Raw genomic sequence first — 16,240 nt, forward strand, 5'->3', positions numbered from 1 at the left:
ATCTTAACACACTGGTGCTTTCTGTGTGTCTCAGGCATGGAAGCGTTGGTGCACGCAGATACTTTCTGCACTCAGGTTGGGCATTGAGAATTCAATATTATCCCCTAAACTCATCTGCAAATTTGCTGTTAAAGCTGAAGTGTGTAGGTAAACTAAAAATATTTTCCCAGCTTAATATACAGAGACAACTATGTGTCGGTTGATTTGTACAAAAGTGTAAACACTGTGGCTCTGTGGCTATCAAAACATTGCTTTGTTTGTCTGAGCATCTTGACCATCCCAGCATAGCAACACTGACTCAACCAATGGTGTAAGTTTGGGGGCTGGGCTGTCTGTTTGTTTGGCCAATGGCAGATGAGGGGAGTGTTTGAGGAAAAAAGTTTGAGACATCTTCTAAAGGGATAGTTCACCCAAAAATGCAAATTATCCTATGATTTACTCACCCTCAAGCCATCCTAGATACATTTAAAAATATTCTTAGTCCTCCAAGGTTTATAATGGTTGTGAATGGGGGGCTGCATTTTGAAGTAAAAAATAATGCATTTATCCATAAAAAAAGTAACCCATACGACTCCAGGGGGTTAATAAAGATCTTCTGAAGCGAAGCGATGCATTTTTGTAAGAAAAATATCCATGTTTAAAACTTTATAAATTCAAATAACTAGCTTCCGGCAGACGACCGTGCGCAGAATGCGCAAGTCGATTTGTGGCAGAAGAGTATCCTTTGACCTGACGCACAACGTAATGACGAACGCGGAGGCGCAGAGGATAGAGCAAAACAAATCACCGGTCACGGATGATAAGTCTGAAATGATAATTTTTAAAGAGGAATTTCGGAGGATTTTGATAAAAGAGAAGAGGAGCTTAAATTTGTTGCACAGCCCTATTTGTTTGAACTGCGAGAGGCGTCAAAGCTTACGCTACTCCTACATCCTGCGTCATACATCGCATCAGAGGATTACTCATTTCTGCGTAAGGTCCTCTGCCGGAAGCTAGTTATTTGAATTAAGTTTTAAAAATGGATATTTTTCTTACAAAAATGCATCAGAAGACCTTTATTAACCCAATGGAGTCGTATGGATTACTTTTTTTTAATGTATGGATGCATTATTTTTGGCTTCAAAACACGGCCTCTCATTCACAACCATTATAAACCTTGGAGGACAAAGGATGTTTTTTAAATATATCTCCGATTGTGTTCGTCTGAAAAAAGAAAGTCATATACACCTAGGATGGCTTGAGGGTGAGTAAATCATGGGATAATTTTCATTTTTGGGTGAACTATCCTTTTAAATTCTGTTTCATGACACTTGAAATTACACACTTCAGCTTTTAAACTAGCACTTTTTCTCTTATAATTTTATTTTATTAGAAATAAAAAGAAACATTTTTTTTTTATAAATGTTAATTTTTATGAAAAAATATTTATTTTTAAAACATTCAATGTTTTGATACTTTAAACTTTTTTCTTTTATTATATTTATTATTGTAAATATATATAAATATTAATTTTATACATAATGTATAAAATGTTCATTTGTATGGACATTTGTTTTTTATTTTTAGCAGTGTGGGTGATTTGTGGGTACACGTACTTATGTTTTATCCTTTCGTTCTTTAGTTACTTACATTCATGTGATCCGCCCATTATCCATGGTAACCTGACCTGTGACACTATCTTTATCCAGCACAACGGCCTCATAAAGATCGGCTCAGGTTTGACAGTAGTCAAAATGATTTGACTTTTGATCATTTCTAACATAGAACATCTGTTTTAAGAAGATGCTTATGTCTCTTCTTTCTTTCACAGTTTGGCACAGGCTGTTTGTAAATGGTGAGTCCACTCCGAGCTCCGTATGCCATGTGCACAGGAATGTGGTTATCTCATCAGAAAGAAAACACAGGCCGTACTTAGACTGTTTCTTTTCCTTCCTTCCTTAAACAATGCTTTGTGTATTTTGGCCCAAAATCCTGGCAGTTATGTAATGTACTGTAACATTTCTTGTCAGCTTTGACAATCTAAGACATATATAAAGAAAATAAGACTCACATCCCCCTTCAGAGTATTTATTTTGGACTCTAGCTCATGTACTAGAGATTTTATCTATATTTACTGGCTAAAATTCTTCCATCCATATAATGTTATAAATAGAGTTTGATTTGTAATGTTGTGTGTCTCTCCTTTTCCCTTAGTATTTGCTGAAGCGATTCATGGGAATGTGCATCAACATCGAGATGAAATGCGTAACCAGCATTTTTTTGCTCCGGAGTATGGAAGTGAGTATCTGATACCATTTTTACAGCTTTTGCAATCTGGGAAAAAATCTGGACAGTTTTAATATATTTTTTTTTTTAACAAGGGAAAAGTTGTTTTGCTTATAATTTGTATTGAAAAATATACATTAGAAAAAAATGCAGTATAGAAATATTTTCACTTGTGGTCTGAGGCTTTTTGACATCACTGTATGTAAAAAGCTTTATAACATTTCTCTATTTTCTTTTTCTCCAGTTGCTGAAGATGACTATGCCATCGATATATTTTCATTTGGTATCTGTGCCTTGGAGGTCTGAAAATAACAATCCAAACTGGCGAATAATACAACTCTTTTTTTTTTCATCAATTTTGAAGTATGACCTTTAATTTTGTATTCCACATTCACCTTTAGATGGCAGTATTGGAAATCCAGGCTAATGGGGATGCTGCAGTTTCGAAAGAGGCCATTGATCATGCTGGAGAGTCACTTGAGGACCCTCTCATGAGGGTAAAAGACTTTAAGCCCATATTTATAACTAAAACAGCTCAGCTGTATTTTTTTTGTTTAATCGAATGCCTTTATCTCTTCACACTGACAGGAATTTATCCAGTCGTGTGTGCGCACAGAAGCCAAGTCGAGACCCACGGCTCATGACCTGCTGTTCCACAGAGTGTTATTTGAGGTCCACTCCTTAAAACTGCTTGCTGCGCATTGCTTTATCAATAACCAGTGTAAGTGGAACATGGAAAACACTGCTGTTCATGCCTTCCTGAAACCACAGAGTAATAATGCTTTCATTTCTATCTCAGACATAACAGAAACATATAGATGGCCCAATCTTCCAAAAGGAAACTGTTGTTCCTTTGTATTTCCATTTCTCTTAAACTTATTTTCATTTTTTCCAGATCTCCTCCCTGAGAATTGTGTGGAAGAAAAGACCAAATCTTTTGACCCTAATGGTATCATGGCAGAGATTAATCATCGTGACCGACCTGGAGTCCATCTAAAGTGGGTTTCTCAAAAAAATGGAGGTTTCTGATTTACTTCTGTGATTATTTCCCACTTTTAGACATCTTTCTTATTTTTTTTTTTCAAGGTATTCTCACGTCTCACCTCTGGAGCTGGACAAATTCCTTGAGGATGTGAAGTGAGTCATGGAGAAGATCAGCTGATCTTTCATTTAGACTGTGTTTGTTTCCATGATTTGAAACCTTTCCTCTTCTGCATGAACAGAAATGGCATATATCCGCTGATGAACTTTGCTTCCCACCGGCCGCATCCTATCCCCCGCGCTCTTTCTTTGTCGCAGGAACAGATGGAGACTGTGAAGACCCCAACCCCAGAACCACAGGAGACTGAAACCAGAAAGGTTAGAAGATTTATATTAGAAGCAGTGTTGGGAGAAACTAACCATAAGTATTGAAGCTATACCTCATATGAAGCTTTAGGAGGTGTGAATATGTTAGTGAATTAGTTCATTCGCAGTTTGTGTAAATAAACAACCCACTAAACAGATTTATTTTAAACTCTGTGTTGTCTTTTTTGAAGCAAAATATTAACCGACAAATGTTGCCTGACTAATGGGAAGTGTGTCCAGTTATGACACTAATGATGTGCAAGGGTCAATTTGAAAAAGCTGACATTTGTTTAAACATTTCCCAGAAATGGTAATCAGTAAATCTCATCCATGTACAAACAGTATTTTAGTTACTTTCTGTTAGTATTTTTTTAAGACTGTGTGGTTGGCTTGTGCAACAGAAAAGAAGCATGTAAAAGCTAAATCCTCGTGTTTCCGTACAGGTTGTCCAGATCCACTGTAATCTGGAAGCAAATGAGGAAGGCACAAGGAGTCATGTGAGTTTAATTTTTTTGGCTTGTAGTTTTGCTTACCTTCTTCTCCAAAACAAACCTGTGAATATTGTGCTTCATCTATCCTTTCTTTCTCTGTAGCTCTCTCTCTTTTTAAAGATGGATGACAGACTTCACCGTCAGCTTAGCTGTGATGTTTTACCATGTAAGTAATTATCACATTCAAATCAAATGTGTTCTTTTTGCTATTTTTTTGTTTGTTTGTTTTTTGCTAAAATAGTTTAGGCAAGTAATTATGGTGCAATTAAAAATGTTATAAATAAAAAGAGATTTTTTTGAATAAATAAATTCTAATTAAAGAATAAATTAAAATGAGAATATATGAAATGTACATATCTGAAAAAAAAAGTACATTTAATTTTTTTTTTTTTTTTTATCCCCAGCCGACAGTCCCAAAGATTTGGCTAGTGAGTTGGTTCACCATGCTTTTATCAGTGAGGTAAGCATGAGATCTTCTAACCATCAGTCTTCATTATTATCTAAAGGCTGGCATGCATGACTTTTGCTCAGATTTTTGCCACGATTTGCAGTTTGTGTCGACAATAGAGTCCACACTGACCTCTACTCACCTAAGACCACATGCAAACGCTCATTTTTTTCTTTTGCAACTCAGCACACAGAGTCACTACAACAACTACTGCAGTCATCTCCTAAACATCCATGTTTGTTTTATCTCTCATGCGTCTCCTAGCTATGAGACGTGTTGTTCTGTGCGAGTTTGTTGTGTTTGGAATGATTTGAAAGTCTGGTAGTGTATGATAGTTTTTTTTCTCAAGATGCACACCAGTAATGTTTTTTCTAAGGAACATTTGTCATCATTTACTCACCCTCAAGTTGTTACAAACCTGTATAAATTTCTTTGTTCTGCTGTTCACAAAGGAAGATATTTTGAAGAATGTTTGTAACCAAACAGATCTTGCCCCCCACTGACTACCATAGTAGGAAAAAAATATACTATGGTAGTCAATGGGGGACGAGATCTGCTTGGTTACTAGCATTCTTCCAAATATCTTCCTTTTTATGTACAGCAGAATATATACAGGTTTGAAACAACTTGAGGAGGAGTAAATGATGACAGAATTTTCATTTTTAGGTGAACTATCCCTTTAAAAAAAGTTACTTTAATGTCCTAATTTAACTAAGGCCTAATCCTGGTTTAATCTAAGCCCTGTCTGTGAAACCAGGCCTTCATGTTTTTCAAGTTGCATTTAGCAAATTAGAGCTGGGCATTATTATAGTTTACATTTTGCAACAATATTAAGTCACACTGTAAATTTGGATGTACTATATATTCAACTTTAAATATATCGTCGGGTGATGATATAGTTTACATTTTGTGACATAATATCAAGCAGTTGAGCAGTAACGGTTCTCTGTAATAAAAAAAAATCTAACCGTAACGTTCACGTTCAACTTAAATCTGACGACGCATCTATAATATGGTTTGTTAAAAATAACAACACGTAAAACATACAAAGCTTGGCTAATGTGTGTTTCTGTCGATGGATATGCATTCTGGCTTCCCAATACGTTACATCAGCGATGATCAAAAAAAAATCATGGACAAAACAGTCACTCTTTGTAAACTTTGTTCAATGCGAGTGCTGAATGCTCGAATATGAGCAGTCATTTACGCCGTCATCACCCGGGTGTTGATAGCACGTGAGCGCAGTTTAGACCTGAACAGCTCATGCTGCTATCGGTGTTTAAACTAAACTAAATTGAACCCATGCCAATTTAAACATTCAAGAGCCAGTAGACGTGAATGAGAACTCACATGCTCTCTGAGAAGATTTGTGTGCACTCATCCGAAGTGCTCAAATATTGAGTTCTCTCTAAGTCTTGCACTTGAACGGACAAATTCACACAAAAAATTATGTTAACATGCCCATCTTGGTGAGTATCCTAACAGACATAGTCGGTTGAATGTACAGTATCAGTGTACTGATCCATGTATTATGTCTTAAAGTGACAGCAGCCTAATATTCCTGTACGTGTTTTTAATGTTAATCAAACAACAAAAGACAAGAAATCACTCACTGCTCTTAACTGAATAGATTGTAACTTTAATAAGGATTAATCTTTAATTTATAGTCAAATATGCAGTTATTTTACATTTGATTACTTTATTCAATTTCTGTACCTGAAAATTGTTAGACCTACCTGAAAAACCTGAAAAGCACTCTTTATTTTATTTGTATCGTTTGCTCTATTGTATGTATTTGTGCTGTTGCTTGTAGTTAGATCATTTGTTCTTATTTTCTTTATTTTTATTTGACAGTATAGACCTTTTTTCCCTGTACATAGCACATACCGAACCGTACAGAAGACGTGACTTTAAAACTGTGATACAAACTGAACCATGAGTAATTTGAGCCATTACACCTCTAGTATGTACGCAGATAGTTGGATCTACCAACTTTAAATACATGTAAATTTGTGATGATCTAAACAATCAGGCAACTGAGGTTTGATATATATATCTTTACATGAGTGTACTGTATGTAAGTGGGTAAAGTTGGATGTATTATATATCCAACTTTAAATATTTCGCCAACATAGTTTACGTTTTGTGACGATATGAACAAGCAGATTTGCAATATAGTATATATTGCTTTACGTACTTGTACTGTATGTATGTGAGTCAAGTTGGATAGACTTTTGATCATATCACCCACCCCTAAGCACTTGGAATTAATTGAAAGTTATTGCATAATACTTATACATAACACATTTTACAGAGTATATCTTTAGTCCCCTATTGTGCAATCCAAAGACAACTGTGGAATGAAACCGTCAAATGAACTGAATAGCTCATGTAGTTTTGCTTTGTGTGATTGTGATTGTCTTGTTTTTGTGTCCTGTAGGAAGACTGTGAGAAGTTGGCATGTTTCCTTGAGGATGCATTATGTAAGCATTGGTCAGGGACATCCACCTCCCCTACTGCCATGGCTGTGATGTACTAAGCCCAGCTGGTCCCATAATAGACAGACAGTGCTTGAAGACTGAGCCAGAGCTTGACAAAAAGAGAGAGCGAAAGATCCAGATTGACAAGAGGGAAATGAGACCAAAAGTGCAACATTACATAATGAAGGTCATGACAAGATGGCTTGAGAATGAGCGATGGACCTGGGAAGAAAGCTCACACCACACCGCATGGTACCTCCACAAACTCCAAAGAGCTCAAACTGTTAACTTTGATCTTGAAGTTTAATTACTGATGTCATTTTACTATAACGAAGAAATACATTTCCATTACTTGCAGAGATTCTGCCTTCAGTGCCAGCATTTTGGGTTGTGAATTTTTTTTTAAATGACAGATTTTTAAAAACATCTTGTCTATGGCGTAATCCATCCTCATCTAGCAAAGGACAAGGTTTCACACAAACAGATGATTTTAGGATGACAGAGCTTCAGGAACCTGAGAGAGGAGGCTAAGTGTCCAAGAATATTTGCTGCTTCCCATCAGGCAATATAATTGGAGTCAAATGTATTATTTATTATTTTAAACAATTAATACATGGTCTTGGTATACATGTTTAAAAGGAAAACGTATCAAAATGTTTAATTCTACATTATCGTATTCTGTATGCTTTAACAAGCTGACGTTGAGCAAACAAATGTATGGTACAATGACAAGTGCTCTTGGAACCTGCTATAATTATATTTCTTTTTCGAAAAAATTTTCAGACTTTAACTTAATTTCTTGCTCTTAATGTGAAGTGATTCTTACAGAGTTTAAAATGTCTCCGTTCTGAATTGCTTCTATGACACTATGTTGGTCTCAATAACTTTTCTCATGCAGACAGTAATGAACATAGCAAATATTTGTAAACCGTGGCAATAATGGTATCCTAGAATGGTATACTATCATTTAAAAGTTTAGGGTCAGTGAGATTTTATGTTTTGAAAGAAATTAATACTTTTATTCAGCAAGGACGCATTAAATTGATCAAAAGTGACAGTAAAGACTTGCATTGTAAAAAAAGAATCTATCCTGAAATAAATGCTGTTCTTTTGAACTTTCTTTTCAAGAATCCTGAGGAAAAAAAAAAATCTGAGTTTACACATAAATATCAGGCAGCACAACTGTTTTCAACAATGATAATAATAAGAAATGTTACTTGAGCACCAAATAAAAAATCTTGAGCATTCAGTTTTGCCACCACAGGAATAAATTACATTTTAAAATAAAATATAAAACAATACTTTTTACTGTATTTTTGATCAAATAAATGCAGCCTGAGTGAAGTTCGATCTAATATCTGGATGAAGTGCAGAAGAGCACTTCATCCAGATGTCTTTTACCAAGAAAATGGTTCAACTAATGAGTAGCTGTCCAAATTCATTAACTCTTTCCCTGCCTTCATTTTTTTTTTTTTTTCCTAAAAATAAATAAATAAAGTTGACAGCCACTGCCAGCTTTTTTTGATAATTTTCACAAAACTTTCATGGCCCCCAAAATATTTTGTTGTACATACATATGTTAAAAAAAAATTCTTCTAGCTTCATGAATTCTTTTTTTAATCAACACTTCAATGTGGGTAAGGTTCATAAAAAAAGCAACATTTTGAACACAAATCACGGTTTTTTTCTTTTTATCAAAGAGTACAACTTGCATAAGCAACACTTTTATCGCTTGTTTCTGCTTCTTCGCCTTGTTAGGATATATAACACGTAATAGCGACGGCTAATGCTGCCTTCACGTGTTATCGGAAAATTTATAATTCCCACTTCTGAAGTCATGATTTTTTTTTTTTTTAACCTAGGAAACTCATGTTTACGATAATTCCGAGAGCACGTGAAGGCAGTTTAAAGCCCTGGGTATACTTCTTTCTTTCTTTTTTTAAGCGTACGCTAGCGCAGTCGAACGCACAGCCTTGCAAAGTATACTTCACTTTACTCGTGCGCGGACACAGGCGCTCGACGCATGCCCAGTTTGAGATATCTCTCCACGAGTTACAACCCATGTAAATATCTTTGTATTCTTTTAATGCCAGAGTTGTTCAAATGAAGGTACTTTCTAACCTCTTCATAAGAATCTCTCGTCTATGTAGGCCTCCATTGTTGCTGTAGCTTGCATGAGCTCCAGCAGAGATCGTATTATAGGGAGATGAAAGGGTCTGTATCTCTTACCATTGGAGAAAGCGTAACGGCTAACTTAATCACGTGCGGCACCTCTCAGCCTATCGCGTCGCCGTTTAGAACTCCTCCTAGCGTACTGCCAGTTAGCATTAGCCGTTACGCTTTTTTGGCTAAAGGTTGCAGGTTTGCCTTCAAGTGGCTTTGACCTCCAGTCTGTTCTGTTCATGCAGGTTTTCTTTGACTACCTAATGAATCGACGCCCCCAGGGCACGGTTGCCACCTTGTGGATAAACTAATTATTGCAAAAAAAAATATATTAAATGCGCATGTGCGACCTTGCGGTTACAATCGGGCGGTCCATAAGCGCGTACTCTTCTGATTACGAAATTCGCGTCACGCGCACTGTTCACTGACACTCGCGTACGCGTAAAAAGTGAAGTATACTTTTAGCTTAACATATAACAGTGAAAACACGGAAAGCCGGAAAATTCCGTCAATGGCGGGGAAAGAGTTAAGACATTTACTTTTATCCATTTAGCAGACGCTTTTAACCAAAGTGACTGATACAAACAAGTAATCAAAGCATTTAGAGCAGCTAATGTAAGGTTCACAAACACAGGGGTCCTGTTCATGACTAACAGTGTTAACATGGGATTATTTTATTTGCCTTCTTAATGTGAATATGAGCTGATCTTAGATCAGCTGACTGCTCAGAGGTGTTTAACATTTATCTGTTTCTTTGTCCCTTATACTGATTAATGCATAGCTACAATAAACTGACCATGACTGAATTAGAAGAAACAAAGGTTTTGCTGTAATAAATCCCTCCTTTGGGTATGAAGGGCTGTTATTCTTCTTGGCAATTAAATATTACCACAGCATGTGTATATTTTATGTCATGCAAAATGATTTATACACTACTTTCTATGTATTCTACATGCAAATGAACCATGTCAAGGCCAAAGACTGGGTGCAGTGCTGGCAAGAATGAGTACTACATTGCAAAAATAACGTCCTGTATTTGATTGACACTTGCATATTTACAACAGTATTCATTCTGTGAAAACATCCATGTTGCCATGCCGTCCAAAGCAATACTATCTATTTTAGGGATGCTTTCAGTACTGTACTCAATGGCTTTGACTTCTCAGCATCCCTTAAATAAAATATGTGCATGTCAGGAAAAGTATGCTTTGACTGGATTTTTCAGTTTTGTTATATTGGCATGGATGTATCGCAGCTTTGAAAAACTATTATAAGAGATTTCTGATCTCCATTTATTCTTGCAAATTCAAATCATTCAGATGTCATGAAAAAAAAAAAAACAAACAAAAAAAAAAACCCAGTCACCATCTTCCCAGTGTTATTATGAGACTCAACTGTCTTGGAATGTGATTCCTTTGAATGTATATACAAGAGATATACAGTATGAATGTACAGTGAGCAGCTGTTTAAATGTACTCTTCCTAATTACTGGTCTCCTTTCTCATCTAAATCGAATGCATTAACCAGACTTTTGTTTTTGGGCAGTTTTATTTTTTTATGTGTTGAAATTGTATACTGTGACATGAAATACTATAACATTAAAATATATTAATACTTTAATATGACTACATTTATTTCTTCTGTATAATAGCATAGAAAAGGTCTAATACAGCTAATAAATGTAGATTTCAACTGAAACATTTAATGATATCTGGACAGGGGGATTTTCAGGTCTGGTAGAGGCAAGTTGTCATGTTTTTTTTTAACAGTTTTACATTTATACAATTAATTATAGTAGGCTATGTATTTTTACGGTTTTGCTACTTAATGAATTTTGTTTTTCATAATTGTTTTACCGTTTTCATAGTGCTGATAATCATATAATAGGCTGCTGAATGTCAGACAGTATATATATTTAATAATGTGTTCCCAATGTGTGTTCATTTTTTCCTGTTGATGGAAATGTTTAATCGCTTTTTGTTGTTGTTTTATGTACGTGTCTATACAGAAATTTACTTCCGTTTCATAAACCCGCAGAAATATTCACTGGAGTGTAAAGTTTACCAACTAACCCCGGTCCGCTCTTTATACGAATTTTTACGCTATTTCTCTAAAAATTTCATTTAAATTTTTTGTGATCGTCTTATCAGTGGCGCGCGACACATATTACTGAAATAAAACTGAAAACGTTTTATAACGTTCTCTAACTTATACTGTATTTTTGTTAAACTTGCTTCGAGGCGCTCCTCCAATCAGAGCCTGACCGGCCACACTGCAGCTGCGCGCCTCTTACCTAACGCTCTCCTCGATATCGCGAGATTTCATAGTCTTCCTCGCGGTGTGGACGTTAGTGCTGGAAGGTGTGATCAATGGCGGTGGCTGTTTCGGCGGTAAATGTAATATTTTGCTTAATTTCCCTCTTGATATCCACACAGTATTATTTCATCCGCATATATTAATGTTTCCGGACAGAGGTTTCATTTAAAATAGCTAGTTGCACAGGGGTATGGCTAACTAGCTTAGCATACTGAGAGCGGGATTTTCTTCCCGGCCTGCTGCAGCTGCTGCGTGTCTCTTTAGAGCCATAGTGATTATTCAATAATATTTGACTGATAACAAAATTTCTGTTAGTTAGGATTTATGTAGAACGGTTGTTTTTAGCGGGTTATTACTAGAATAGTAACCTAAACGCATGCGCTTACTCGCTTTCTGTACTCGTTAACGTGAACTAACGCGTTAACCCTTTCACATTGTCCTCCACGAGCTGAATCAAGTTCGCTGCTGCACGACCCAACGCTCCGTTTCAGTGTGTTTTGCTCTGAGATTTGGTTGCAGTTACAATTTCTTTTTGGAAAAAAGTGCATCGCCCTCACGCATCTTATTGAATATATTTAAACCCAAATGAAAGGCCCTACGCCCAGTCACATCGTATGGGAGGGTGGGATACACATTCAGCCTTTATTGAATGCTGCTTTTTTTTTGACTTCCTAGTCAGTGTGGTTACTTAATTTGTCTACGTTAGGTGATGTGTGCATTGTAAATCAGTACTGGCTACATGTATAGATAAATTTGTCCATCCACCGAAGTCTGTTTTACAGACATCGCAAAGCCCACGTTATGAAAAGTAAGTTGGGAAATGGACGCAGTGTACATGAGTTTACTGAAACCTCTCTCTTTCCTTATAGACTCTGTTTTGAACAGTAAAAGCTCCCAATATATAATCTCACAAGACACCCCAGCGGAGAGCAGGCGCTAGGTAAGGGGTCAATCCACTGCTCACCCCGAAACCACACTTACCCTTTGTTATGAAAAGGGTTTTTCTTTTTCAGTTATTGAAGTATTGCATATATTTGATAAACAAAAGGGTGCATAAGGCAGCCTGTACTTCCTTAATATAATGTTCATGTGTCGCCTGTGTATATATGTAAAAAAAAAAAAAAAAGGATCAGAGCGGTAAGGTATGGTAAATTTATTTTTTTGCATAGTCAATAGAACAAAAACACATTTTCATTATCTTGTTCATTATTTGTCAATCAAACCTGTCGTACCATCCTGGTAGCGAACATCCTGTAATTTTTGGATGAATTTGAAGGATGTGCGTGTTTTTTGCACTAATGCGTTGGGAAATTTTGTTTTCAGTCCATTAAAGGAATAGTTCAGCTAAAAATGAAAATTATTTGCTTTTCATGATGTTGTTTCAAACCTGTATGACTTTCTTCATTCTGTGAAATGGCAGTAGGAGAAATTGGGGATTGTCCTGGTTGCTCTTCCACACTGTAAGTGGGCTGGCTTTCAAGCTTCAAAAAGGATATGAAGTAGTCTGTGCATCCTAAACCTTGTATTATAATTCTTCTGAAGCCAAAACAAACCAAAATTGAAGTCATTATACAGTGAAAATCTTGACATCTACCGCCTGCCATCTGACATCATTACTCTAGAAAATAATATGGGTTTGTAACAACATGAGTAAAGGTACGTTCACACCAAGAATGATAACTACAGCAACCAACGGATGATAATGTTCTATTTATTGTAAGTGTGTGCTGCAGTTATGTCATCTGACGCATTAAATGCTCAAGCTCATTACATTGGGTTGGTTCTGATTGGATGTTAATGTTTGATCATTCATCAGCTGGAAAAAAGTGATTCCAATGATATTGTTTCACTGTGTCGTTATTGTTGTAACTATGGTGTGGACTTTCTTGTTCTCATTAAATTAGAATGATTATTAAAACTTTATAGTTATCATTTTTGGTGTGATTGGTCTCAAATGACAAAAGTTTCATTTTTGGGTGAACCGTCCTATTAAAGGATTAGTTCACTTTAAAATGAAAATTACCCCAAGATTTACTCACCCTCAAGCCATCCTAGGTGTATATGACTTTCTTCTTTCTGATCAACACAATCGGAGTTATATTAAGACGCGTCCAAGCTTTATAATGGCAGTGAACGGGGACAACGAGTTTGAAGCTCAAGAAAGAGCATCCATCAATCATAAACGTACTCCACGCGGCTCCAGGGGCATTAATAAAGGCATTCTGAAGCAAAGCGATGCATTTGTGTAAGAAAAATATCCATATTTAATAAGTTATAAAGTAAAATATCTTGCTTCCACCAGACTGTCTTCCGTATTCAACTTACGGAAAAAGCGCAACGTCTCAAACAGAAGGATGGATGCACTTTCTTGAGCTTCAAACTCGTTGCCCCCATTCACTGCCATTAAAAATCTTGGATGCATCGAGATATTTATTAATATTTCTCTGAATGTGTTCATCAGAAAGAAGAAAGTCATATACACCTAGGATGGCTTGAGGGTGAGTAAAGCTTGGAGTAATTTTCATTTTAATGTGAACTAATTCTTTAAGAATCACTGCCACAAAACCTCTGTCTACAAAATATGTTGCCGAATGTTATTTCACGAAGGGTTTTTGGTCCTAAACATTAGAGGCAACTCTTTTTCCCTGGATTTGGATGTCAGTGATCTCAAATTGTTGTCTTCCTACCCAGTTCTCTTGTTCTAAGTAGGTTTGTGTTTTTTCTTTTCCTTTTTTTCTTTTTTGTCGTTTCTCTCTATGTGTCGTCTGTGCTGTAGAACATATCTCTTGGTTGTACTATATTTCCAAAGCCAATGGCAGAACTTTTTGGGTTCAAACCTCCTTAAGGGGGGGCAGTGCACCACTCTGGAGTTCATTTGAGCAAAGGTACTTAAGTTTTCTCTTGTGTAGTATTAAATAAGAGGGCTCAATTACTTTAGCATATGCACTCTAAGGTTATATGGTCCTGCAGTGACCGACAGAATCAAGTATTTGTTTCCACTGAGGGGAAAAGTCACCATGTTCCCCTTACCATTTTGTGAGGAGCCTGTAAATTGTGTATACAGAAGGCTTTGAATTTCAACAGCCTTTCAGTTCAGTGTAAAAAAATAAATAAATAAATAATTGATAAGCCCTATGCTAAATTGAAGGTGTCCAAAATGTTCTAAAATGTAAAAAGCAGTTTTAGAGCAAGCTCAAAATTATCTACAATTATTTGCAATTTGTAGTTTGCTTTCCCTCGCTAGCCCTAACACTGATTTTATTAATGCATTTATAAAGATCAAGAAGTAATTGCATAAAATGCATAATTCATAAGATTCTTCGAGGGAAGAATTATCCTGATGTATTACCTGACTGATATCATTTGAGTTTGCTCTTAAACTAGATGATCTAAAAAGCTGTAAGGAAGTTGTCCAGTGTGGATGTGCCGTTTCGCTGCAGCTCACATTCATCAGGTCTGACAGATGCCTGTGCTCTGTGCAGGGAGGCGAGGCTCTGATGATGGAGAATGGACAGAGCACGGCCTCGAAGCTCGGCCTGCCGCCCCTCACCCCCGAACAGCAGGAGGCGCTGCAGAAGGTGAGACTTTCCCCAGATACTTCTGCTGCACATGGGTAATGAAATCAACGACTGTATAATTGTTATTAGTGTTGTCAAAAGTACTAACCGCGATACCGGAAGTCGGTACAGAAATGTTAAAAATGTGACGCTTTTAGCGCTGTTGAGCGGATTCATAAACGTACACGCGCTCATCAGATATGTCTGTGATTGGCTACAATGATCAACGCACTGGAGCGTTTGAAAGAACACGGAAGTGTTTGAATTTGAAAGTGTTTTAAAAGCGGAGTGGGAGCGTTTGAAAGCAAGTGTCTACCTGCTTTCAAACACTCCGGTGTGTATCTAAGCACTCGATGAAGAGCGTCATTGACTATTTACAACGTTTTTGAAGCGTTGATCATTGTAGCCAATCACAGACGCGTGTACACAATTGCCAATCAGAGGTGTTTACGAATCCACTCGAGCGCTCAAAGTGTCACATTTTTAAAATTTCAGTACCGACGTATTGCGGTCTGTACTTTTGACAACACTAATTGTTATTGAGTTTGGGAGAGTGTATCAGATAGGCCCTCATTGTTATTTTTGTGATTGGTTACAGCATACTTTGTTACATTGCGATCAGGATAATAATCGGAGAGCAATTTGGGGTGTGCGCTTAAGGAAATCTGCATGAAGTGCAGAGAGAGACTTGCTTCCCATGCTGCCATTTTTTTTCTTGCTTTCTTAAAATGAAAATGGTAGCGAATAACCTATTATCAGTTTATGATGCTGAATAAATAGTTGTATAATTTCAAAGACCCGTCTTAAGTACAGCCTTGTGATATCTGCACATTTTGCTTGAAGCCAAAGTTTCCGTAATTTGTCATGTTAAATCTTCCTTGATTTTCTTTTTCCATGTCCTCTAGCTTTATAAGCATGTGTTTGCTCTGTGCACATGTAAGCAAGCAGTGGACAACAGCAGAGCCAGTGCTATGCCTTCGGTACTAGTGGCGTCTGATTATCTGCTAGTACTATTCTCATTTGCTGGTACACTTTAAACTGGGAAATCATTCTCATTTAACCTTTAAATTTTATGAGGTGAAACTTAGTTTAACTGAAATATATTATATCTAGCAAGAGCCCTGACTATTTGTAAGGTGGTTTGAAGATATGTTACTTTAGTGAACACTCATT

General features: G+C 36.6%; 2 protein-coding genes and 1 non-coding gene across 18 annotated transcripts in view; all 3 read left to right on the plus strand.

The window, feature by feature from the left end:
* nrbp2a (nuclear receptor binding protein 2a) overlaps positions 1–10,814 on the plus strand; it is a 33,715-nt gene extending 22,901 nt beyond the window's left edge. For all 4 annotated transcript variants that reach the window (XM_051881939.1, XM_051881950.1, XM_051881968.1 and 1 more), the window contains 14 exons: positions 35–75; positions 1,622–1,716; positions 1,811–1,834; positions 2,194–2,277; positions 2,510–2,565; positions 2,667–2,762; positions 2,854–2,986; positions 3,161–3,263; positions 3,352–3,402; positions 3,489–3,624; positions 4,056–4,109; positions 4,206–4,269; positions 4,508–4,563; positions 6,992–10,814. In XM_051881939.1, coding sequence (XP_051737899.1) covers positions 35–75; positions 1,622–1,716; positions 1,811–1,834; positions 2,194–2,277; positions 2,510–2,565; positions 2,667–2,762; positions 2,854–2,986; positions 3,161–3,263; positions 3,352–3,402; positions 3,489–3,624; positions 4,056–4,109; positions 4,206–4,269; positions 4,508–4,563; positions 6,992–7,090 — 1,092 coding nt within the window. In that variant the 3' untranslated portion in view covers positions 7,091–10,814. The remainder of the gene's footprint in view (positions 1–34; positions 76–1,621; positions 1,717–1,810; positions 1,835–2,193; positions 2,278–2,509; positions 2,566–2,666; positions 2,763–2,853; positions 2,987–3,160; positions 3,264–3,351; positions 3,403–3,488; positions 3,625–4,055; positions 4,110–4,205; positions 4,270–4,507; positions 4,564–6,991) is intronic.
* Positions 10,815–11,467: 653 nt separating this feature from the next.
* Positions 11,468–16,240, plus strand: part of puf60a (poly-U binding splicing factor a) — a 45,171-nt gene continuing 40,398 nt past the window's right edge. For 2 of the 13 annotated variants that reach the window (XM_051879125.1, XM_051879114.1), the window contains exons 1-2: positions 11,485–11,590; positions 14,993–15,088. In XM_051879125.1, the coding sequence (XP_051735085.1) occupies positions 11,564–11,590; positions 14,993–15,088 (123 nt within the window). In that variant the 5' untranslated portion in view covers positions 11,485–11,563. Of the gene's footprint in view, positions 11,591–12,379; positions 12,451–14,286; positions 14,396–14,992; positions 15,089–16,240 lie in introns of all 13 variants that reach the window. The other 11 variants (XM_051879094.1, XM_051879104.1, XM_051879086.1 and 8 more) reach the window with 11 other exon arrangements.
* Positions 15,945–16,101, plus strand: LOC127507164 (small nucleolar RNA SNORA57). Its single transcript, XR_007928268.1, has one exon. It is a non-coding gene; the product is annotated as a small nucleolar RNA SNORA57 (small nucleolar RNA).

Source organism: Ctenopharyngodon idella, chromosome 2 (genome assembly GCF_019924925.1).
Source record: "Ctenopharyngodon idella isolate HZGC_01 chromosome 2, HZGC01, whole genome shotgun sequence".
Classification (NCBI taxonomy): Eukaryota; Metazoa; Chordata; class Actinopteri; order Cypriniformes; family Xenocyprididae; genus Ctenopharyngodon; species Ctenopharyngodon idella.